The following is a 26,559-nucleotide window of genomic DNA, read 5'->3' on the forward strand; positions in this document are numbered from 1 at the left end:
CGCGCGAACTCTCTCCCTCGGGGTCAAATACTTATACAGGAAGCGAAGGAATTCCAGCAGCTTCTGTACACGCCGTCGTCAAAGGTATGATCTCCCTTTTCCATCTCTGCTTTTGTCTGTTGATTTCGTTTGCTGATCTTCAGTATCGATATCGTTGCTACGTTTCTATGCTGTCACTTATCCCCTGTAATTCTTTCCCTTTTGGGGTGGGGGCTTGTTCAGTTTCGCCCTTTCTTTTGACCCTGGTGAATCATAATTGCGTCATTTAATATATGTTATGAATTAAAATTTCTTATTGAATTTGCGTTGCATGCGAATTTGATTGACTGTAAATGAGTTTGGACCCTGAATTCGAGCGATTAGTTGAAAATTATTGTGGGACGTGAGCAAGTCGACAATGTATTAGGTAGTTTTCTTTTGGTTGAACTGGATTTTACGTTGGTTTAGGATGTACTGCAATTCTCCGTGGTTTCAAATTATGCAATTAAGAAGACGTAGATCTTTGATATCTAGTTAAACTCATGTATTATTATTTCTAAGACTATTGGCAATTAGCTATTAGTATTTTATTGTTTTAAATCTGTGAAGATAAATTGTGTAAGTGGTCTCTAGTTAAAGGACGTAGGCAACATCAGTTGCTGTTGATCGGCGTTGTATGTGAATTATCATTCATCTGATATTATATTTAAGAAAAGAAGATAAACTCTGGTTAGTATTCCGAAGAGCACAACAGAAAATCCTATAATAATTGATCAGATGATAGGTTATGAAATTATACAACATCCTTGTGGTAACAGCAGTTTTATTTGGAGAAATACGTTTATGCTCCAATTCGTTATTTCTAAAAAGCACGAGTGGAAGTAATTGGCTGTAATTCCTATACCCACTCTGTAATCTATACATCTACCAGTTAATTGAATCATTATTTGATAGTTCATTTAAGAGTGTGAAAAGAGTTCTAGTTATTCTCGCAATTTATAGATTTATTTATTTTTTAGATTTGTTGAATATACCCTTTCATACTTGCATGCCTAATACAACAGACACACTTATTGATTCTGTTTGAAGGTGTAGAGGGGGGTTTTCACCAGATCCAAGCTTATTTATTGCATTTCTCCTCAATGATTTGTGAAAAAAGGCAAGTAATGCTTTATTTTAGTGAACTTGTTTCTCATTTAGTCAATCCAAGTTTTTTTTGGTTAGATAAAAGTAGATCGACAATCTCACTCATCGCTTTACTCAGGCCATAAAGGCAGACAGCATACCTTCGTCCCAAAGTAAAGATTAGCTTCATGGGTGATGGTCCTGGGAAGATACAAGTTTTTCCAGATCACTTTAAAGCATCAACACCAACTGAGGACCCCCTTGAGAAAAACGGTTCAACTGCTTCACAACCAAGGACTGATAATTCTTTGAGGTAGTGAATTTTTGTCTTGGTTGTTACAGATTCAAATTGAGTAATCTTGGGAATTCATTCCATGTCTAGTGTTTATTTTTCTAGAACAGGTCGGGTCATCATTTCTGGAATCGAAGAAAATTAATCCACGCTGTATCCATGCTGAACTTGTTTAGTCGACCGGGACTTCCATGGGGATCTGGAACCGATGATAAGGTGAACTTTAATGGTTGGTTCTTCTCAGTAATTATTATTCCTCCTTACTTGGATAATGACTTTAGTTTGCAGGTTGAACTAACTACTGTGGAATTAGAATCTCTTCGATCAGAAATTGCTGATTTAGAGGAGAAAGAAGCCCATCTGAAAGCTCAGTAAGGAAGACTAAGTTTACTGTTTTTGATCAATTAATGAAATACTCCTTTTCTTGCATGTATAATCTCATGTTTGTATTTTAAATCATAAAATCTTTATTAATTTGGATGCAGCAAGCAATGCTATGCCTCTTTATTTTTCATCTCATCTTCACAAAAAAAAAAAAAAAAAAGAACAGGTTTAAAACAAACTTAAGAGGCACAATGCATGGGCTTTCATTTGTGGTATAAAAACTAGGGGCTTGTCATAAAAATTATGCCGAGATACACTAGGGCGGAAATTTTATGGTTTATTTATTTGGGAAGGGAAGAATGCTAGAATCTTCAAGGAGAAAGCAAGCAACAAAGATTCTATCATAGAAACTGGAATGCATATCTGTCTAGGTGGCTCATTGGTTGAAGACCTTATTATTTTTTAAAGATTTATTTATATCATGAGTAATTGACAGGCAGTGGTGAATTCATCCTTAACAAGGAATGTCTTAACAGCATAATGGGTCTCTTCAACTTTGATGGATGCAGTTTAGGGAACCTAGGAGTGTCAAGAACTGGAGTGTTCTGAGATTCTGAAGAGGAATATAATTGCTTTATTTTCAGGACCTGTTTTCCATGGTGATTCAAGGATTAACCAGATATTCACACCTTACAAGTTACAAATATGGTGGTAGAGGGGGACTTACATGTAACAGTTTAGATAGTTCACAAGAAAATACATTATGAAGGAGATTAAGGAGCTAGCTAGAGAGCTGTATATAATTTGTAGATGGGCTCTGAGATCGGCTAGCTCCTTGGCTGATAAATTGGAAAAACAGGGCACAACTAGGATATTTGAATGTTTAAATGATTAGAAGTAAGGTATGAGTAATGAAATATGTAGGGTTGCAAATGGCATCTGATTGTTTGAATTTGCACTCTTATACAATCTGATTAAGGAAACCTGAATTTCATCTGTTTATAATTCGAACGAATATGAATCCAATCCAATCTGATCTGTTATGATCCATACATACACACATTTGTATGTACATATGTACACACACACACATACACATAAAAAATTAATATGTATTTATTATGCAAGGTACAGTAAAACTTCAATGATGATACTAAAATGGCATGCTTATTTGTTCGGTTCTTTAGGAAAAAAAACCATAAATGGCCTAACAAAATCTTTCATGTGGAAAGAGGGTTTGGTGCTCAGAAGATTGTCAGTTGTTTGCCTCCCTGTATTCTATCCAGGAATAATTCTAGCCTTACACTCACCAAATGTTCAAAACAGGCTCATTTTCTTAGCAGTTTCCAAAGTAAAACTTTGGGCAGTTTAGGTCCCTGGTAAAATATGAATACAATGTGTGGCACAATGATGATGTGATCATAGGTATTGAACATATGGTTGGTCTAGAGGCTTCCCTATTTAATGGATGGCTTGAATCAGTATATGCATCCTCCATGTTGCAAAATAAGGTTGGTCATGTTGGATCAGACCCAACCTTTGTTTTTTCCTTATTCTTCACAAAGTGGCTGCTCTCAGACTTGAACCTGTGTTCTCATGTTTGTCAGCCTGAGTTTTTACCATTGCACCAGGCAATTACCGGTATGAACTTGATAAATATTTTGTCTTCTAGAATAACCCATGCAGCCTAGTTGTTGTTGTTGTTGTTGTTTAATTGAAGAGGAATTTTATTATCAAAAGAAGAGAACTGTTACAAGCAGAGGCACGAGGTGCGACCTCCCTTGAAAGTGTAAAAAACCATAGAGCACTAGAGATAAGATATTACAAGGTAGCCCAGTACAAATGTTCTCTCAAAACCCCTAGTTGGTTTTTTGCAGTATAGCTGTTAAAACTGTGTATGGTACTTGATCTCTGGTCAACATGTGTACTTTATTGGTCATTAAGTTTCTGGAGAGGTGTTTGAGGTCTTCTAAAAGACCCCCCCCCCTGGTGCAATATTTGAGTCATATTAACAAGAAGAGACCTTTGTTCTAGTGTTACTAATATCCCATTTGGGAGGGCTTCAGGAGCTGCGTTGACTGTGCTGCTTTGGAGAAGCTACTGGAAATAGCTTCACTGGAAAATCGATTTCTTGGATCATGAATGTGTAATTTTGGCTTTCCAGGCTTTTCACCAAACATGGCTTGAGGGATTTATGTGTGGCAAAGCCCTCTCAAATGGGCACTAAATTGTTCTATGAAAGTGGTTCTGCTACAGTTGAGGGTTGAGCTTATCAGAAAACACTGCTTGATCATATATAACATTTTGATTTATATGATATGGGTGTGGTAACATAATATAGTCATACCAGCATATAAATTAATTGTTTCATATCTTTTGTAATGATTTTCATTATGTATGCATATCAGTATATCAATGTTTCTGTCTACATGAACATCTAACTTGGTCTCTGTCTGTCCATCTGTCTGTGTGTCTTGATATGTGCATATGTATGTATACATGTATGTCTATGCACAAGAGACCAGTTACAAGGAAACGAGGGGTTATGACTTATGAGAAAGAATTCCTTGTCTGAAAAAAAAATATTTGCATCAATGTTTGTTAATTTATTTATCGTTACATATTGTATGCTTAATTGTGACAGTTGAATTTCTTCCATCAATTCAGGTTGGAGCATCTTGATGAACTTCTGAGGTCTGCTCGCTTGGCTGGCTATTTGTTTATTAGAACAGTAATGACCACCTACTATTTTCTGGAATTCACTTTATAGCTTGTTTCACATGGCACCATTTTGTAAACAATCCAAACTTCCTTATTGGTTTAATATTTTTGTTGATTAGAGATGGACAGCATTACCGGGGGAACCTCCTATAGATGACGCTGATGTTGATGATTGGCTTCCACGCTTTGTTGTTCTCCATGGTTCATGTATCTTCTTCTATTTAATGTCAACAGGTAAATTATGATTGATTAGATATTTTTTATTGGTTGGTTAACTTTTTATTAATTATGAACAGAATCATGTACAATGTAATTTAAAGTCGTGCTTAAAACTCTGTACAATTTAGCCCAACACTATTTCCTCCCTCTATTTTGAACTTTGTTATTTCCTCTCATCCATATCCTGTAGTCCCCCACGATAATTGATTCCTGATGGTTCCATGTCTGGATAAGGTATCGGCCATTACATTTGCAGACCTCCTTATCTATGTAACCCTAGTATTTAATTCTATAGCAATGTTTCTTGCTTCCTTGACTGTCTCAATTTCCAAGGCGCTTGATAGATTTTCCTCAGCCAATTTATGACTGTTTTTTGAGTCACCTTCAACAATGAGATTCCTGTATCCTAATGTTTTGGCACAGTTTCAACCCCTGAAGTACTGCCATTAATTCAGCATCTGTGTTCCTGATGCCAATTAGACCAGAAAATAGAGGCAATCAACTCACCTTAATGATTTCTGAATATTTCTCCAATGCCTGAAATGCCTGGGTTGCCTAGACTGCACCCAACAAAATTCAGCTTGATAAAGCCTTTTGGTGGTGGAGACCAGTGTACTAGGGGGGCTGTGAGAGGAAGAGGATGTAGCCACACATTGCTATCCCCTCAAGATATCATATCATCATCTGTGTAGTCCTTAAATCATTTCTGTAATGACAAATTATTTCTATTTATCATAGTTCCATGACTTTTATTATGCTACCCAATATCACTTGACTCAAAGAAGAAGCCACTGCTGCCTTTGCAAGAAAAGCGACCAACAGCTTGACATATTTTGTAATTATTGTTTTAAAACTTCTGTAATGTAGGTTTCTGTACCCATATTTCTCAGTGGTTTGTGTGCCCTTTAGGATTGTTAGTTATGCTCTTAAATATGAATGTGATGATCCACCCTCATTCAACTCTACAAATATATCCATGTTTAATGCCCAGAGAAATGTAGTTCTTGATAGCTGATAAAAAAATTGTTCTTAATAGGTAGCACTTTTCATGTCATGATTGAAGAATGGTATGTTACTGCACTAAAGTGGTTTGTTCATTGATATAGATGAAAAGTCAATATGACATGATTAGTATTGTGTAGCATGATCAAAGAGACTTGCTTGCAATTTGATGAGGCTTTTTAGAGGACTAGGGGACTGGTATTTTTGGGTCTACCTTAAGGCCATGTTTGGAAATGATGCAAATGAAGTGTAAATCCCGGTTCAGGGTAAATTTGCACTTTAGTTCACTTTTGCTTGTGTTTGACAACATTACATTTATGCATTGACAAATGACAGACCAATGCATATTTACATTGATAATAATATGTAAAAATACATCAATAAAAAGAAGTAAATTTGCATTCAAGTGGACTTTTGATAAGAAAAAAGCATATGCTTTATTTAAATTCATGTTTGCATCCATTACAGCTAAAAATCTGTTTGGTAAGAAGGTAAATTTGTCAGTGCAAAACTAACCCAATTTTGCAATTTATATGAACCGTTTTACACTCTACATATTTGCATTCACACTTATTTTCATCGTTTCCAAATGCAGCCTAAGAGATTTGGGAGTTATTTTGTCTTTATTGGAAGGGGATTTTAGTTCTAGGAGAATAAGGGTTTTAAAATCACTGTGGTAGTTTCTTGTTAAAAAGAGGTGGTCGGTGTTTTTAGTAGCCAAATGGGGATGGCCTAGTTCATCGTTTCATGCTGTTGGCGTTCGGTACTAGCTTTCTTCTTATTTCAGTTGGAATTGGGGAATATTGAAAATGTAAATCTTTGTCATATCAGGAGCATGGGAGAAAGGATTGATCTCATCCTTTTCAAGGAGAGAGGAAAAACGATTTGTCAAATGGTCCATGCAGCTCTATTCTATGGCCTTTTTTTGCAAGTATAACAGAAAAATATTTCAGTAAAGAACACTATGCTTCTCAGGAAACAGGCAGTAGGCCAAACTAGTACAATGTACAGAATACAAAATCAGATCACCATGCAAGGTGTCACCCAAAACATAAAATGAAAAAGAGAGACCACCTTTTACAACTTACAACTTACAAATTACCACCTGACCCTGGGCATCCCCCTTCTAGGCAATCCCTACTAACCCCAACCCCTGCTTTTGCCCAAGAGTCAGCCAGCAACATAGAGCTTCTAGGAACCCAATTGAACGAGGCACTCAAGGAGGCACCTAGCAAGTGAAACTGTCTCACCAATGTCCTAACTTCCCATGGAATCTGAACGTCTGTTCTCATCTAGCTTATAACTATTTGACAATCACCTTTGACTTGCACATTCCTCCGTTCCTGTGTCACCAATAATTTCAGATATTGAATCAAGGCCAAAAGTTCAGCCCTCAGGGAGTTACCATAACCATCCGAACCTGAATAGCTTAGAATTATGTTACCATCATGATCCTTAACAATTCCATCCACCCCAAAAACCCCTAGGTTTCCAAGACATCATCTGTCAAAGTTTAGTTTGACCATCCCTTTTATAGGAGAGGAGCACTCAACTATTCTTTGTTGTCTTATTGTTTGAAAGTCAGCAACAACCTGTCACCCCCCTTAGCAGATAATTTAGGGAGATACCTCTGAAAATGTCACAAACCACAGCCCAATGAACAGCCCTATTCTGTGGTCATATCTTGATGGCTGCTAGAATTCTTACAGAAAGTTTCTCACTGACACACTTCAATTACTAGTTGATTTTCTTGCTACCATTGCTTTCCACAAATTCAACTTTGCGTTCTAAAGATTTATTTTCCATATACCTGAATCCATTACTTAGTCGTCTTCAGTGAAATCAGCATTTGCTAGCAAGAAATGTTTAAATGCAGCCTAATTATGACATCTTGTGCTAAAAGCATATGAATTATGCTCTAGTTTAGTATCCATCTTATAGAATGTTGATCTGATGGTACATTAGATTCTCTTCTTGGTGTGATGCAGATCTGAGTCCCCAAGACTCGACTCTATTATCAGATGTTGTTGAAGTTGGTCCACTTCCAAGCTTTATACGAGAAGATGAACATACACGATATTCATTTTATATCTTAACTCGTCATGGACTGCGGTATGAGTGCTCAAGTATTTCTGAAATACAGGTGCATCTAGTTCTCCTGTAACTTGGATTAATATTATCAGTGGGTGGTGGAGTAGATAGATGGATAGATATAGTTCTGTAATTTAAATTAATAAGATAAATGTGCTTAATCTTGCTTGGGTTCTAAAACTTCATCTTCTCCCTCGCGGACATGCATGGAAAGTAAAAAGTATGTTTGACATCTTTGCTTATTTTTTCAGGTGGGTTCTTGGTTGGCAGCTTTGCGAACTGACTGTAAATTGGAATCTAATACAACTGCTCTCAAAGACTTAAGCTAATTGTAGCATGTATGGACATTCTCCTAAGCTGTAAATAGATTAGACTGTTAGTGGAATTTGTGTCATTACAATAATGGAGTTAAAATGTGATTTCTTCCGGCCCTTTCATTTCTTCTTTTATTTATTTATTTATTTTGGTTCTGTATCATGGAGTTCAAATATGATTAAACAAGTCATTCTTTATGCTCCTGTACATTTCTCGGCAGCATATTCTTTGTGATTCTTAGAAGATTATCATTTAGAAGTTAAGGTGTTCATCATCAAATATAATGCTGCAACCCTGGATTTAACATTTCACTTGCAAATTGGAACCAGTTCTACTTAGAGTGACCTTGTAGAGTATGGAAAGAACAATTCCTAATTTCCTATGAGGAATCTATGCTTGGTTTGGCTACTATGTTCAAGATGGGATAGAGTTGGGGGTTTGGGTACATTGAGAGGGGCGTTATTTTTTCGGATTTTGAGAGGGGGAGAAAGTTGGTCAATGGGATTTTGGTTCCCATTGACCAAGAATCCCATGTTCTTTTTTCAGACTTATGCGAGGACCAGGGAAAGTTTATTTCACAAGTTCACATCTGTGTCCCACAACGTCTTACAGCACATCCCCGCCGTGTATTGGGAACATCTCCCAATGATAGTACCACAACCGATGATGTCATCATCGGGAGATGTTCCCAATATATGGTGGGGATGTGTTGTGGGATGTTGTGGGGTGCCTCCATGTAGGACGCAGATCTGAACTCTATTTCCCTGGGTATCACTGGAATGGGATATGCTCCTGACACATGGGCGCCTCACAGACACATCCACCGTGTATTGGGAACATCTCCCGTGAATAATAGCTTATAAGTACAAGAGATGTTTCCGATGCATGGTAGGATGTGCATGTGAGGTTGGTGTGAGGCGCCCTTGGTGAGGAGTAGATCCGGTCTCGGGTATCACTTGGGTAGATAACTTTCCCACCTAGGAGGAAAGTTGCCAACACTTGAATGGGACAAAAATGCCCTTTTTAATAATGGATTTTTATGGTTAAAATGGTCATTGCTTTATTTACATGAGAAATAAAAGAACATGGGTAAATGCACTTACCTGGGTAAGCATTTCCAAGAAACTTGCCTAGGTGCATTTACCAGGGTAAGTAACTTACCGAAAAGAAAACGGGGCCGAGATGTTAGGTGAACCTCCGGATGGCATATAGGGCAGTTACTTGCTTAAGTTGAGTTGTTCCCTGGTGCTTAACATGGTCTCACCACCATCACAAGTCTTCAATGCACATGCACACGTGACCATCAACATTGCCATGGTTTCCATAATTTAAACGGAAAAGTATGGACAGGCTCAATGCAGATTTCTGATTTCCATTGTAGAGCTATAAAGATTTAAAATGTCAACAACCCACACTCTATGCACCAACGTCAACCTGTGAATTGGCATCAATTCCAAGTTGGCACCTACCCCAACAATACTTTGGGCCTACAAATTCTGACCCTGGGCTGAACCGTCATTCTCCCTAATTTAAATCCATCTCGAGACTAACTTAGCTACATTTAATTGAAGTAGGCATGTTATTAAGTGGCAAGTTGGTACTTAGGTACCTACTCAAGAACCCTACTCACATATCATCCGCACATTGGGAACATCTTCGATATTGAGGAATGCTGCTAGCTGCTCTAAGGATCAGGCCCAACATTATGAGCACGTTCAATGAACACTATATTCTGAGTTCTGACAACTATATTGTTTTTAATCTTTTTTAAGGGTAGGGCTAATAGGCTGTAATTTTTCTTAAGAAATAAGTGTCAAAGAATTTTTAAGTACTCATGTAATGTGCTTACCATTTGTGCCTATCTGATCTGGACTGTGCTCTGAGCACATTTTAGCTTTTGAATGGACGAGTGCAAAAAATATGAATGGTTGGTCATTTTGACACGTGTGTTCCCAAAATAGCCACTTTGTGAAGTAAAAAAAAGAGGTATCCGGTCCACCTTGACCAAAATTGGGTTAAGTCCCTTCTGAATTTGAATTTGATTAATTTAAAGGGAAAATTCCTGATCAGTACCATGTACTTTGGCTCAAGTGATAATTTGGTCCCTGAACTTTAAAATGTGATAATCCAAAATCCGAACTTTCAAAATGTAACAATTTAATACCCGGACTTTTAAAATGTGACAATCCAGTACTTGTTGTTAACTAGTCCATTAATCAGGTGTTAAGTGACATTTGAAAAGTAAAAAATGTCCTTCGAATGCCATCTAATTTTCTTTATCAACCATACAAATGTTGACAAAAAACTGAACAGTCCCAAATCCTATCCTCTTCTATTCAAAAACATTGGTGACTGTTTAGAAGAGTCTAGAATTTGGAATTGTTCATTTTATTGTCAATGTTTGGATGGTTGATAAAGAGAATTAGATGGCATTCTAAGGGTTTTTTTTACTTTTTAAATGTCGCTTAACGGTTGATTAACGGATTGGTTAATGGCAGGTATTGGATTGTCACATTTTGAAATTCCAGGTATTGAATTATCACATTTTAAAAGTTCAAGTACTGAATTAACCAATCAGGCCTACATGTATTGGTGGAAACTGGAAAATTAAGATACATGCATAAATGAAATTAAATCCCATATACATGCATAGTATAACATCTAAAAAATGTTTTAGTAGATTATGTGAAATTGTGAAGTGTGGATTATTAGGGCATGTTTATAAAAAACATTGAAAGAATAGTAAAAGACGATTGAAATCAATAAAGGTTACTTATTCTAAATAATCACTTAATTATTTTATTTCTTTTCATTCTTTTTTCTCGTTGGTATAGTAATCTGTACCATTTATAAAAATGAGGATGTTAACAATTTTTAGTCAAAAAACCTGATTTTACTTTTCCTTTTTACCCTTTATGATTTTTGTTTTTCCAATAGTTTATTTAACTATCATGATTCATGATTTTTGTTAACAATTTTTAGTAAAAAAAACTGATTTTACTTTCCCTTTTTACTCAATATGATTTTTCTTTTTTCAACAATTTATTTAACTATCATGATTCATGAGGCCACACATTGTCCATCGAACTTTTTTCAACGATAAAAAATGAGAATGCAAACTGTTAACATGGTTGTATCTTGATTTTACTTTACATCTTTACCCTTAACAATTTTTGTTTCCCTTTTTTTTTTTTTTGATCTCAAGTATTTTGTCTTATCATAAATGACCACATACGCTCTCCGGTGGTGACTTTGTTTCTACCTACTATTTTCATTTAACTCATTGCAACTGTTCAAAAATTTTCATCAATTAAACACATGACACATAGGGACTGCTAAATGGTGATTGGAGTTATCATTATTTATGCTTTTGCTGAAATCATATGTCAATCAATTATTCTATAAATTCACCCTGATATTTAGAATAAAAATTAAAAATTCATGTTTCAATTTGATGTATTTGCAATCAACCTTTTATAAATTATAAAATTCAGATCTTGGCATTTTATGATGATAGTCTTTTTTTATATATTATATAGTTGTCTTAGAATTTGAACAGTATGTGAACTTTCATCTATGCTCTAGATGTAAAAGCATAGCCAAACATCACCATCAATATCAAATACCCCATGCATCGCACAGGCCATTCCACTGGTAAGAAAAAAAATTGATAAAATGGCTTAAAGGGTTAAAATTTAAAGCACATGTCGTTTTGGTAAGTTTTAGTGTTATAGAAGAATCCTTCTCTCTCATTTGGATGAATTTTTCAAGTCTCACTTAGGATCTACTGCTAGCAGCCTGGCACCATCACTTGCAATGTATATAATCCTCAATGAACATGTCAATATTAGTGCGTTCACTTTTGATTGGCTACGTAGCAAGTGATACATAGTCGCGCAAGTAGTAGATCTGGGCTTTTATTTTTGACACAGGAATTTTTTGATCTAAGAAATTTTCACAAGGTTTTCTAACCGTCGTTGACCCGAATGGTTGGACCGTTCGACTCGGGAATTGTCCAAGCAATCAGTTCCGTTTTCCTTCAAACCTAGTTTTGGTAAAAACCGTTGAAAAAGTTAACAATTTGTTGACCCAGTCGATCAAACCATTTTTTTTATTTTTTAATTTATTTGTCAGAACGGGCCATCCGTTCGAACTGGATGGTCGGACCATCGACCCAAAAGTTGGTTGCCAGAACGGTTCCGTTTCCAGGTCATTTTTTAAAACAATGATTTTTTACTTAGATAATCTATTTCATATGGACCCAATAAATGGTAGGTCTTGATCCTCTATTGAATTAGATAGTTTGGATCTGCTGACTACAATACATTGCTAGTCACGTTCACCCAACCATATATTGGGAATATTGGTGAATGGTGAGGTGTTCACAATTTGCATCTAGGTCAATATGGCCAGCAATGTGTTGTGGTAAACAGATTCAAATGTGGGGAAGACCAAGGTGCCCATGAGGCCCATTAGGATCAGGCTGTGGCTTTGTGGGTTTGATCTTGCACCTCCTAATTGGAGGAATTGAAGAAGGTGCAAAGTGACCATCACAACTATTGGGTTATCAATGTCCTATAACTTGACTGCATTTGGTAAAAGTGTAAATGCTAATATGTTTGATTCATGAAGATGTAAACTTGGTTTGGTTTTGCATTGATCATTTTTATATTGTATTTAGTTGTAATTGGTACAAATATGAATTTCGAGACTATAATATACATTTTTTTTACATTGATAATCTTTGAGTGCAAAAATGCACTTCCGTCTTGGATGCAAATACATGAAAAAACAAATTCACTTTTTATTCTATCATTTGCAAGAAAATGTAATTTGATTAATGATAATGGAATCCATCTTAAATCTTAGACTTGTTATTGGAAATGCTTATCTAACTGGCTTTTTTCATGTTGAAGAAGCCAAAAGCAAGTTTGGACCTCCTGAAAGCAAAAAATTGTGCAAACACCCTAAGGGCATGGCATCCAACTGCACATAAAGGAATCTCTTGTATTTTTGCTTTTCAAGAAACCCCACCTCATCCAAAACAGTCAAAACATTGTTTGATGAAAAAGTTCCAATGTTTTTTTTTTTTGCCAAAATGGGTTTCTAAAAGAAGCCACTTTTCTTCTAACAAAAAACATATTTTTTAGTTTTTTGTTGCTTACCAACTTTTTTTTGTTCAACATAATTTTTCACTCTTTTGTAAACATAAAAAGCTAAATGGAGTATTGTTTGTTTCTTGCTTTTTCAAATGTTTTTTTATGAAAAAAAACCCAATTTTGAGCTTTTTTGCCAAACGATTTTTCGATTGGCTTCTAGCTTTGAAACACAACAAGCCTATTAGAGAATCACTTGCAAGCGCCCCTTACCCTTTCATGTTTTTGAAAAAGAAAGTTTGTGATCAATCAAAAAAGTATCAAACACTAAGGTTGTGTTTGGTTTGAAGGAAAGGAAGGGAAGGGAAGAAAAAAAATTCCCTATCCATTGTTTGGTTAACCAATGGAAAAGGTAAGTAAAATTAATTTTCCCTTGTTTGGTGAGGCAAGGAAAACATATGAAAAATTAATAATCATGGGTCCCACAACTATTATACATGAAAGATATGCTCATACTTAGCCATTTCTTCAACTAATATCAATTCCAAAATGACAAGAAAATGCATATCACTATTTATATAGAAGTATATCAAAATTGCCATTGTTCTCTGAATCCTCCACTTCCACATTGTCATTGCTCAAGGGGAAGCAGAAATAGAGGCCTTCAAGAGATCAAAGCTTTGTTCTGATAGAATCACTCCCCAATAGGACCTGAATATACCATCTATATGTCACCAATGTGGTTTCTAAATGCTTCTCCTATTGCTCTTTTTGAAATGGGGAAACTCTGGCAAGGGTATTAGTTTCCTTAAGAAATGTTGATATGTCACACTTCCACGATTGACAAATTTTTTCCCATAATAGTGTTTACGTTACTATCACTCATTTTATTTAAAAATAAAAGAAGTCACCTCCTTTCATCTTTTCTTTTAAGAAGACAAAATAACTCCTGTATATCAGTCTAAAATAACTCTTGTAAAGGTCTAGAGGAGGCCCTCTCTCTCTCTACCAAATAAGCGAGGAAAAAAATTCATTGGAGGTGTAAATGGGTGGTGGTAAAGACAGTCATGAGAGGCTATTAGTGATAATATTTCGGTAAGATAAGTCCATTAGATAAAGTCACCAAACATGTTTTCACTCATATTTGTAAATGGTATCTTCAAGAAATTGTAGTTTATGGGGGAATCATCTTCTAGAAAGATACCTGTCCTCAACTGGTTGGTTCCTTCCCCTTAATGTCATTAAACTGAACTCCAATATATGGTATATTGGTAATTCAGGAAAAGTTCAGGTGTTGAACCCATTCTGTTGACATTTGATGCCATTAATGGTGGCTTGATTCTGAACAACATTAAGGGATGATTAATTTCATGCAACATTCATCAGACTACTTAATGGTGGCTTGAGCTTAGTTCTAATCAGGGGTTTTTTTTTTTTTTGTGTGTGTGTATGTTGTCTAGCTTATTGGATTTGTATCATGTGCCTCCATTGAAACTACTAATTATCTATCACTTAAGATGAAACTCACTGTTGTCAATACACACATACGAAAACTGGAGACATTGGCTCTCCAAGTACAGTTAAGACTCTTCCTACTTAAATCAATAATATGAAAAGTGAACCATGACTAACATAGTTCAAGAATATAATGTGAAAATGTGCAAATGGAATTTTATAGGTTATTTAACTTAAACCAGAAATTCATGAAAAGAAAAAATTAGAAAAGCATTACATTACATTTCTTTGTATCTAGTAACTGCTTTTATCTTTTTCTTTTTAATCACCATTATTAATCTACCTAATAATATGGATCTTATAATAAAATTTAACTTTTCTGCATGTGTATGTCTAGAATATTTCTTTTTTTTTTCCTGAAATTATGGACATCATAATGATTAAAATAGCAAAATATTTATGATACTTCTGTCGGTGTTCTCCTACAAGATGAAACAGAGGTTTATAAGAATTTGCTTCAATAGATGGACCACATAGGCCCACATATTTCTTCTACCAAAGGTCTGAGGCATGCATATTCAAAGCTTGCCAAGTAGTAAAGAAGGCCAAGGTGTATGTTATAGTAAATCTTAAAAGTGATGATTTATTTATTTTATTTTATTTTTTATTTTATTGATTTTTCAGGCTCATAGGTGATTGCCATACTGACCATGGACAATAATAAGATAGAGAAAGTTGGACTGAACATAGGGCACCTTCATGCATGTCTTATCTAAAACTTTTGGTATCCACAAGACCACAACTATAAAGGTACTTCAAGGTTGGAAGTTAGACTGAAAACATGGCGCCTTCTTGCTAGGCCATCTTCTATCTTTGAGCAAAGACCTATTAAAGTCCTTGCCATATCTAAGGTGGGAAGTAAATAATATAGCTACATGAGTACAATGATGTGGTTGTTAAATCCTTGTTTGGTTTTGATTAAGCACTGAGTCCCAGTTCAATGATATACTGATGAAACAAAAAACTCCTTATAATCTGGAGTTGGATGATCGTCATACTCGAGTTTAATGAGGTCTTAGGCCAGTCCAGTTGGGTCTTGGGTCTGCCCAAATCCATTGGCAACCCTATAAATGATATGGTTGCATGAGTATCAAACAATACCATTAAATAAATTTTTTGGTAGAGTAGCCTCTGTTAATGCTCAAATATTTTCCCATCATACCATATGGACAGGGTCACCTCATCCGCCAACTGCTCAGAGAGAAGTCCCACCCTACTTTTAATGTTGAGATAAAGATAAAATAGCAAATCCTCCTAAACGTCATAGAGGACGGGTTAAAAACACAACAAACAGATAGTGGTAACAATGTTAACAAATGGACATCTCACAAATCACAAAAGACTAGGATTATAGCCACCACTGACATAATGTGAAAGTGGTAAAAAAGTAGTATTCACATCACAACCAAAGGCCTGAAGCCTCAAAACCAGTAAACTGATAACCTTGTAGAACAACTTAGAAGAAACCCAAACATAAGAACACTTTCACATACCATGACAACATTGAGGAACTAAATCTTAACTACCAACTTTCAGGCATAACATCGACAGAAGAGGTAGAAAGACAAGCATCACTCCATATTACACAACACAAATACAATAGATATTTACAAAGCATGATTTCCTACAGATGAAGATGAATTTAGCAACAAATTAAGGACACATGCATTGCTTTTTATCAGTTTGTAAGATACATTTATTGTCAACCTAGTCACACCATATGCCCCTTGAACACTGGATATCTCAAGTAAAGCAAACCATCAATCATATGACAAATGAATGAACCAAAAACTAGCACTAGGACTAAAAACAATAAGCAAGTCAACTTTCTCATAATAAAATGTGCAGACCATGCATCAACCAATTAGACCAGGTATTCTACACCAAGTCACAATCGACATGAAAATGCAAGGAGACAAAACACTTGGTTTGACCTATCCCTTTAAAAGGTTCAAAGGTCTGGAAAACCAAGCTATTGCTTATTCCTCTCAAAGTTTGAAGCACCAAGTTATTGTTCATTCCTAAGAAGAATCTCAAATGCTTAGATTAAAATCATAATCAAAATACACAAATGCTGATTTTGTCCCAGTGTTCAAAATCAATTAAAATCCCAAACCTTAATATGGAGGAAACAACCCTTTCAACATAAATAAGCTTCTGCATTTTGTGCCATATCACTAGAATCAAGTGCAAAACATTCACTATGAAAGATGCTAGTGATAAAATGTGCACAAAAAGACGATTGTTGGATATTGATTAACCGTATCCTTCTACATATTATTATTTTGTGAACTCAATAGATTTTTATACAATTTGGAATTTAGAAAGTACAATCATATAAGGTCATTATTTAATAAACCCTATGGAGTACAATTATATATGGTCATTCAATAAACCCTATGGAGTTGGTCATAAGAAATCTACGGTGGCCAAACAACTACTCTCTTGGTTTTGTGGTCAATACAATTTGGTAACCAGTGGGCCACAGAAAAAAATAATTGGCTAAGTTAAAACAAGATACTAACAAATCAAATGAGAACAACATAATGAGATCAAAATTACAGGACAAGGCATCAACATTTTAATGGAGATATCCTTGGCAAAAAGACGACGTGAGATTTAAGAGGAAGCTATATCATTTGCCCAACTTACTACATCTTTGTTTGTATTTGGCATCTTAGCATCTCAGTCTAAGGAGTTCATTCATCCATGTGGATTTCCCCTATAAAATGTTGTTATCCTATCAACTCTCTAAAGTTCACTTCTCAATAATACCATATATCAACCACAATAAATGATGTTCGTGATGAGTCAGCATCTGCAAATATTATCTGGGAGGCCTAGACACCAGAAACGGGCATCCATGGACTCAGTCATTGTATGCCATAAAACAAAGGATTAAATTCCCTAGAATTCTTATAGTTACAGGTAGCAACCATAAACAAGATCTGTACATTGAGCTGTCATTTGCACAAATGATCCAGTGGAACCAAACACCAAGCTAACAACTAGATATCCCCATGAACTCTCAAAAGCATGTCAGCAACATAACACAATTGAAGGAATTGTTAATTATAATTACAATTGATGAGGGTAGATTTGGCCCTCCACTGACATCATGACGCATGGCATATCAGAACAACTGGAGTACATCCCAACATCACCTAAGTGACAACTTGCCTTAGTCAAAATGGGGTCCTAGCTTGCGACCTGCCTCTGCCACCGACCTGGTGACCTACTTCTACTGCCAACATGGTGACCTGCCTCTATTGTCGACCTGGCGACCTACTTCTGCTGCCGACCTAGAGACCTGCCTCTATCGTTGACCTGGCGATCTACTTCTATCGCCGACCTAGCAACCTACCTCTTCACCGACCTAGCGACTTGCCTTTGTCGCTGACCTGGTGACTTAGCAATCTGCTTTTGTCGCCAACCTGGTGGCCTGGCAATCTGCTTCTGTCACCAACCTGGTGACCTACCTTTCTAGAAGCTTGCCAGTTGTCTCTGAACCTTTCAGGATCACGTCGTGTAACCGTAGGCCTTATCCTCATCCCGCCCGAATCGGAGGGAAATGGTAAGCCTTATTAATTGGCATGCTATCATCTTTCCAAAGCGGAATGGACCTCTACGTCGTGGGCCAAGGATTCTGGGAGCGTTTTGCGAGACCCACGACAACCCAACTATATAAGGGCATCAGCCCCTGAGACCTAGGTAGATGCACAATTTTTAGTTCTCCCAGCTCTCCAGCTCTCTCACATTTTGCAATCTTAAAATCTCTGATTCGCTAACTTAAGCATTGGAGTGCCCACCCCGGGTAAAGCAACCCGAGCACTTTGACAATGTTTCCTTGTAGGTCGCATCAGAGCCACCTCTCCAACTCGTCACCATTCAGCTAGGCATCAGAGCCACCTCTCCAGCTTGTCACCGTTCAGTTAGGCATTAGAGCCACCTCTCCAGCTCGTCACCATTCAGCTAGGCATCAGAGACACCTCTCCAGTTTGTCACCATTTAGCTAGGCATCAAACCACCTTTACAGCTCGTTACCACTCAATTGGGCATCAAAGCCACCTCTCCATCTCGTTGCCACTCAGTTAGGCATCAAAGCCACATTTCCAGCTCGTCACCATTTAGCTTGGCATCAGAGCCACCTCTCCAGCTCGTCACCATTCAGTTAGGCGTCCAAGCCACCTTGCAGTTAGGGACCATTCAGCTAGGTGTCCAAGCCACCTTCCAGGTAGGGATTATTCAACCAAGCATCTGAGTCACTAGCCAGTTGGGAGCTACCAAAATGCGCATCATCAACAACCAAGCAGATGCGAACTTCCAGATAAACATATGCAAAACTCTCTATACGCATTAGAGAAGAAGAAGAAGAGAGGTTCAGATTTGAACTAGATGAAACCGCAAGTTTCAGATTCGAATTTATCTCTGCTTTTCACTTCCAGTTGCTGGAATTTGATAAATTGATTTACTATTCGAACAAGATGAAACCGCAAGTTTCAGTTTCGAATTTATCTCTACTTTTCACTTCTAGTTGCTGGAATTCGGTAAATTGATTTACTATACTGTTGTTTCTTCAGAACATGAAAATCTCAATGGAAGGAGAGGCTCTTGATTTTTTTCCTCACATTTACTTTCATTTTCGAGGGAAGTGGTTTCCGACCGAAATGGAAGGATCCCGCTTCCTCATTTTCATGATTTTAAATCCTCCCATTTTCCTTCCTTCATTTATGATCAAAACAAACAAGGAAATATTTGGAATCTTTTGAAATTCCAAAATTTCCCTTCCTTTCCTTCAAAAAAACAAAAAAACTCATTTCAAAAAGTAGATTCTTTCATAAGCCCATTTATGAGCGTAAAAAAAGCACTCCTAGTCCCAGACACGGCCCGCATGTCCCCAATGGCTCAACTCCAATTGGCAATTTAGCTCGTGCCCTTAAAAGTAAAATAATGGCACCATTGCAAAAAACACGAGAGGTTTATCTCACAGGTTTCTCACAGGTTTCATGTGTGGCTAAAAACGTAACCCCACCTTGGGCGGGAAACAAAAGCAATCTATCTAAAACTGAACACGCGCAAGCTGCACCGACGAAAGTGGCGATGGGTGGGCCTGGGCCCTTTTGTCAAACAAACCAAATTAGCTCATTCGTTGACGATGCCGTTACACAGAAAGCCCATTATGACGAAAAAATTCTATAGCTTTTCTATTAATTCCGTCTATGTCTGGTGGCATTCTACTGCGATTACTTCCCTTATCTTGCTTCGTCGTCGAAAGCTGAAAAGTGGGTGAGAAACTCTGAGTGAGATCATCACTTGGACATAGTCGGGATTAAAGAATAAAAAAGGGTACATTAACGAAATCCGAACGAGTTGCAGAGTCCGTCTACGACTCTGTCACTCTGACTCTGGTGTGGCGATGAAACGGAAACGAGAACTGCGGGAAATATAAATAGTAAAAAATATTCAATAAATAGCAAGTTCAATATAATTTGGCTGGTCCATCGAAACCCTAACATAACCCTGAAGAGTGAGGAAACCATCTGCTTCAATTGCAACCACAGAGAGGGAGGAAGCTACATCTTCTCTTCTCATTTCGAGTGGATTTACCGGTTAATCTCTGCTACGGCAGTCGAAGATGAACTCTCATATCTTCAGATCTGCTTCTAGGACTGTTAGGGCCATAATTTCTGCTTCCAAGAGCTCCCCTCTTTTGGCTGGTGAGGCGTCATCTTCTTTTCTTCCCCTACTTTTCCTCCTAGTGATTTACGTCAACCTGAGAAATGTGCATATGTTTCGTAGATGTTCTTTTCTGATTTATTTTCCGTGGTTGAAAGTATAGGTCGTGAATTGCTTGAATGAAAAAATTTCGCCCTCGTATCTGGTTTTAAGCCTCTCTCGATTATTCTGCCATAGTTAATTGTTAATATATGTATTTTTAACCTCACGTGTTCTTCTCATGCGCAGAAGGGCGAGCTGTCGCAGCAGCAACCGCAACCTCATTCAGGGGAAAGGTGCCTTCTTCGGCTTCATTTTATGGAAGGGCTGGTTCTAGGAGTTCTTCTGGAGGATGGATTTCAGGAGCACTTGCACTTCCAGCTGCAGGTTTGTGCATTTTATTTCTCCTTTATTTTATTCTCTTTTTTTTTTTCTTTACATTATTTTGGTTTCCATCCATGTGCATGCAACTAAACAATTAAGAAATGTTTTGGAAGTTGCAATGTCATTTTGTTTGTTATTATACATACACCTTTTAGATCTGGTTTCAAGTGAAACCGTGTTGTTTTTTCGCATTTCTGGAAGATGAATGTAAAGTTGTGTGTTTTTTTCTCCCTTTATCTCAATGTCTGTGCTTTATAAACCCCTTTCCGGAAAGAAAGGATATGATGGATCAAAAGTAAAAGGTCTGAGTAGGATAGTATTGATGGCGATGATCAGATCATCTTGGGGAAAAGAAGAAGAGGGCCCTTGCCCTTGTTGAAGTTATAACTTTGTGGTTCTCGCAACCTCTTCTACAACAAATTCTACCAGCTTAGGCATGGTGGCGGGTTGAAAAAAGGCGTGGGTCGCATTCTAGGTTTGAATGTCGACCTAGACTTCTCCCAACATCATATCTTGGTCCCCTACATCTATCAACTGCCGTCATACTTGCTGCATTGATCAAACCTCCTTACTGATCCTTTCTCCGGCTGCATTGGTTATCTCACTGTCTATCATATACATAAATCTACTCTTGTTATTTTCCAGAAACATTTTTTTATCAAAGTTTTAACTTTGTACAGTTATGGTTATTAAAAAATTGTGCATACAATTTCCATCTTAAATACGCTATGATCTCCAAATTTAAAAATGCTAAAGTAGTCAAATTGTGTGATAAAAAACCAGTCTATTTTGATTTTTGAGCATCTGCAGATATTATTTATGATGTATTTTTCTGAAATATGGAGCAACAGGCATCTTAAATACCATAGGGAAGGTCTTATAAGTAAATGCCTATGATGGAAAGGTGTAAAATGAAAGCATAATGTGCAAGTAAAATAAATGCAGGGGGCTGGGAACTAATATCTGTTGAGAAAGTCTCTTGCTGGAGGTTATTCTTTGCCAAAGAATTACTTGATTGAATCATCTAATTTTATTGCATTCATTGGAGTGTGTAGAAAGGGGTCATTGCTTGCTGCAATGGTAAAATCTTGGGCCAACAAGTGTGGGATTGTAGCTTTGAGTTGTTCGACCCCTTTGTGCAAGAAATTGCTAAAGGTTAGTTCTGTACCCACCGTACCCCTCCCCAGACCTTGGAAGGCTGGGACCAATATTGAGTAATGGCACTGAAATGTTCACAAATGCTCTGGTGGGTGGTCCATTTTTGATCTAAAAGATCATCTGATAAGGTTGATATTAAGCATAGGAGATTGCTAAGTTCAAATCTATTAAACAAAAATTATGGTACCCAAACCCCATCCATTTCGTTTGTTGCCGCATGCACTGCTATCCCATCTATTCTTACGGTGTCTTATCTAATAGCTACTTCTCATTACATCTAGTATGCAGTTTTACAACAAATTTTTGGTGTGTTTCTGATACAAAATTCTATTAATATGATGATTAAATCATCCGTTTTTGTGTTGTTCTCAAAGTGAAAAAAATTAGTGTCAAGGAATAGTTTTTTAGCGAGTCTCTCTGGGATTTTTTACTTGTACAGAATTATGATTAAGATTATTTTTGTTCTTCAAATTCCGATGCTAATTTTATTGCCTTTCCTTTTCCTCATAGTTTACATGCTCCAGGAGCAGGAGGCACATGCTGCAGAGGTACTCCAATAGTGTTTACTTGCTTCCTTTCCTTCGCTGATTACATGTCTCTTCTGTTATTTCTTTTTCATCATTTATGTTTGTTATCTTACCTTTTTTTCCTAAATCCAGATGGAACGTACTTTCATTGCTATTAAGCCTGATGGAGTGCAGAGAGGGCTGGTAAGATAATCTTCACTTGTGTTTCTTCCCCTTTGTGCCAAATTGTAGACCATTTCATTAGGGGTGAGAAAAAAAAAGCCGAAAAACCGAACTGACCGAAAAAACCGATTGAATCCAAACCGAAAAATTGGTTAACTGAACCGGTCGGTTCGGTGTTTTTAAAAAACTGAAGGTACCGGTTTGGTTTCAGTTAACCAATATAGCAAACCGGTGGTTAACCAAACTGACTGGTATACATATATTTTTATATATTTTATATATTTTTTATATATTTTATATATTTTTTATATATAATAAATTAATAAATATGCATTACATATATAAATATATATATTTATAATATATGATATATTATTTATTATTTAAAAATAGTATTATATATATTTATAATTATATATATTTTTATAATATATATTGTAAAAATTAAAAAACCGAAAAACTGATGGTTAACCGAACCGGTTGACCGGTTAGGTTTCGGTTACTGGTTTTGCAAAAACTGGTAGTACCAGTTCGGTTACAAAAAAGGTCCACTAACCGAACCATGAGCACCCCTACATGTCATTGGCTACTTGAACTGATCACGGGTTAGTCTATGTGGCCTGCATTAGCATTCCACTTATTTTATTTGCTCATTTCCATTTTGACAAATTGACAGTTTACTGATGAAAAATAAGGTAGCCTTTGTTGATTGATGTATCATTCATATTTGAACTAAGTCATACACCATGCATTGTTCACTTGTTGTGATATTTGCATTGATTTTGCATCATCTGTATTTGATTTACTTGCTAGAGTTATGGTAAATTTACTGGACATGATTATGCATTTCTCAACTATTTGCTATAATATATTAATAATGGCAATATAACTGGCAACTTGTTTTTGATGTTGGTTGGTACAGGATATATTTGCAGACATATTTTGCTTACTCTTTATGTTTTATCAATTTATAGTATGTTTAATTAATTGGATTTGGGGTACACTGCTTGAATTTTTCTCCAGCATTTAATATTTGCCTAGCTTCTGTTGGTTAGCTAAATGTCAGAAACTCACAAGTTCTGCTTTTTCCAAATATCAACATGTGGGCTTTTAAGGATGGTTTTTTCTTCCATGTAGCAACATGTAGATTTTTGTAGGATGCTTGTCTTTGCGATGGGACAGGCATATGAATCCAGCCTGAGATCAGTTTTCATTTTCTTATCTATTTCAGATTGCAGAAATTATTTCACGCTTTGAGCGTAAGGGCTTTAAACTTGTTGCTATAAAGTTGATTGCCCCTTCCAAGGAATTTTCCCAGAAGCATTATCATGATCTCAAGGACCGGCCTTTCTTTAATGGCCTTTGCGATTTCCTCAGTTCGGGTCCTGTCCTTGCCATGGTCAGATAAAAAAATGACACTCTTCTCTCTTTGGCTAAGCAATTTCTGAATAGGGCTAAAGTACTAAACTCTAGTTGACTAAATTCTTATTAGGTTTGGGAAGGTGAAGGTGTTATAAAATATGGTCGGAAACTCATTGGAGCAACAGATCCACAAAAATCTGAGCTAGGAACTATCAGAGGTGACCTTGCTGTTGTTGTGGGAAGGTATTCTGATTTCTGAACCGGCATTGTGTATTTCCTGTTCATCCGATGTTCATATATTAGAGATTTCTAACTGGAAATGACCATGATACCTCGCTCGAATATATGAATATTTGCAAAACAAAACATGTGTATAATCAAATTATGGCAATGCTTTATGTGGTTTAAGATGTTTTTACCCTCTTCCATATCATCATCATGATGGAGTTGGTAATACAAGGTTTTAAATGTTGATATGGTATATGCAATACAGGAAACATCATGTTGGTTTGTTAACTGATGAACACATTATCAGTGGAGTGGCCTGGTTGTAGTGCCATTCCTACCATGACCATTTGTATCGTTTGTATGGCCTATGATCAGTCAATACATGGTTGCTGTATCCAATGAACTCAAACTTTAAATTTCCTGCCCAATGTTAATTCCTATTTAGATTTTAGACCTCCTATTAAAAGTAATAATATTCCAATTAACTATTATTTAAAATTTTAAATTCAGCTGTTATGTTTAATCCTTTATTTAAAGCCCTATATAAACTCTTAGCTTCCTCTAAATTTCTCAAACATTTTGTGAATAAAAATTACATAAAGTTGTATAGACTATGGACTCGAACATGGGTCTGGTGATGGGTAAGAGTCTTCACTACTATGCATAAAAAATCCTAAAATTACATTGCTTTTACCTTGTAAGTATCTTCTTAAATACCTTTTATGAACTTCTCTTACTGGTAGTAAATGAACTAAGAACTGAAAAAGAAAGAAAATAATTGATATCAGTAATTTTTAAAATATCAATGAGATTTTAAAAATAAAAGGAAAATAAATAAATAATTATCAAAACTAGTATTTTAAGTTTCTAGTAATTTTTTAATCTGTTTTACGTTTAATCCACATAATCTGATTGTGGTTTTTCTATGCAGAAACATCATCCACGGAAGTGATGGACCTGAAACTGCGAAAGATGAAATCAATCTCTGGTTCAGGCCGGAGGAGTTGGTCAGCTACACAAGCAATGCAGAGAAGTGGGTTTATGGTGTCAACTAATCGTTAATTTTCCCTCTCTTTCCTTTCCTTTCCCTTTACATCTTCTGTTGGTGGAAGTTGCTTTCCCCCCTTTTTAGAATTCATTGATTAGTGGAAGCTGGAATTGCTTCCTTCTTCGCCTATCAGTCTCAGGTACGAGAGAGGTAGTAGGGTAGAATAAGCTTAACCTCAGCTGGGCATAGTCGTTAGAAAGTAAGAATAAGGCAGATTTCGCCGAGGGGATTGGCTCCTCATTCACTCACTGCCAACAATGGAAAAAACAGAATTTTGTGAAATAATATTAACTTAATCAATTTTCGATTCTCATGCCATTTATGAATTCTTTGTGGGAGTGTCTGATTAGTGCAAAGTTGCATTTTCAGCGCCTTTTGTAAAAGAAAATTTGGGCAAAATCTCGAGCTGTAAGTTCTCCTTTGCCCCCCTGTTTTGTTTTGCAAATCCTCGTTAATTGCAACTTCAAATCGAGATCAAACATTCAGACAATGAAATATTCAAGGATTTGGATTTGGATTGGTTCTTAGTTGTGTTCTGCTTTGTAATTAACGTCAAATAAAAGACCTAGGAGTTGACAGAGACTTATCGACTAGTGCTCATAATTTGGAAATGAACACTCCAGTTGCATCGTGGTTAAAGTTGCGATGCAGTGCTCCTTTCATGACGCAAATAATTGTGCAAGCTACTGGTGCGATGCAGTTCTCAACTTATTATTACTCCTTGTACTAGGCACATAGCTTTCTCGGATGATTTTCAGTCGTCCTAATGCCGAATTGAGTTCCACTAATCGTAGCACGCGGTGCTCCCTTTTGAGCTCCAATGAAACGCGGGCACGAAGGGGATATGCTCTCGGTTCCATCGAACAACTCAATCTTAAACAGTTAAGCGATAGGATTTTTCATTGTTTAAGTTTTAAATTGGATTTCAGTTTTTTATGGAATACAATATCCTTTTCAATAAATGGCAACAAAATAATTAAATAATTCTAAAAAATGGTAGCTAGTTTTGACACGTTGCTATGACGTTTTAGAGTGGAATTGGATGCATTGAATTGAAGTGGATGAAGAGAAGTCGGCCTTTTAGGTAGGGGATTCAAGCCACGTGGAAGGTTCCTGTTTCACAGATATCTTCTCTAAACAATTGGACTATCAGATTTATCATTCATGTTCTACCAACACTCTTTATAAGTAGGATAGCATTTTGGCTTCGAGCTGGTCTTGGCCCGGAATGAGTTGTTCATGCTGGGCCCAACCGAAACAGTGTTTTATGGGATTCTTGCTGGGCCTAGGCTGGTT

The 26,559-nt window shown here is 36.5% G+C and overlaps 1 protein-coding gene across 1 annotated transcript; it reads left to right on the forward strand.

Moving 5' to 3' along the window:
* On the forward strand, window positions 1-25,581 carry LOC148880954 (uncharacterized). The gene is made up of 18 exons (XM_088963089.1): window positions 1-84; window positions 1,069-1,138; window positions 1,244-1,417; window positions 1,507-1,612; window positions 1,685-1,767; window positions 4,388-4,451; window positions 4,561-4,675; window positions 7,651-7,805; window positions 8,005-8,038; window positions 13,577-13,580; window positions 19,040-19,057; window positions 20,335-20,396; window positions 20,644-20,781; window positions 22,447-22,484; window positions 22,596-22,646; window positions 23,857-24,024; window positions 24,118-24,230; window positions 25,147-25,581. The coding sequence occupies exons 3-18, from the start codon at window positions 1,293-1,295 to the stop codon at window positions 25,268-25,270; spliced, it is 1,398 nt and encodes a 465-aa protein (XP_088819215.1). The 5' UTR covers window positions 1-84; window positions 1,069-1,138; window positions 1,244-1,292; the 3' UTR covers window positions 25,271-25,581.
* The last annotated feature ends 978 nt before the right edge of the window (window positions 25,582-26,559 follow it).

Source organism: Nelumbo lutea, chromosome 1, assembly GCF_056320005.1.
Source record: "Nelumbo lutea isolate HS-2025 chromosome 1, American lotus-T2T, whole genome shotgun sequence".
NCBI lineage: Eukaryota > Viridiplantae > Streptophyta > Magnoliopsida > Proteales > Nelumbonaceae > Nelumbo > Nelumbo lutea.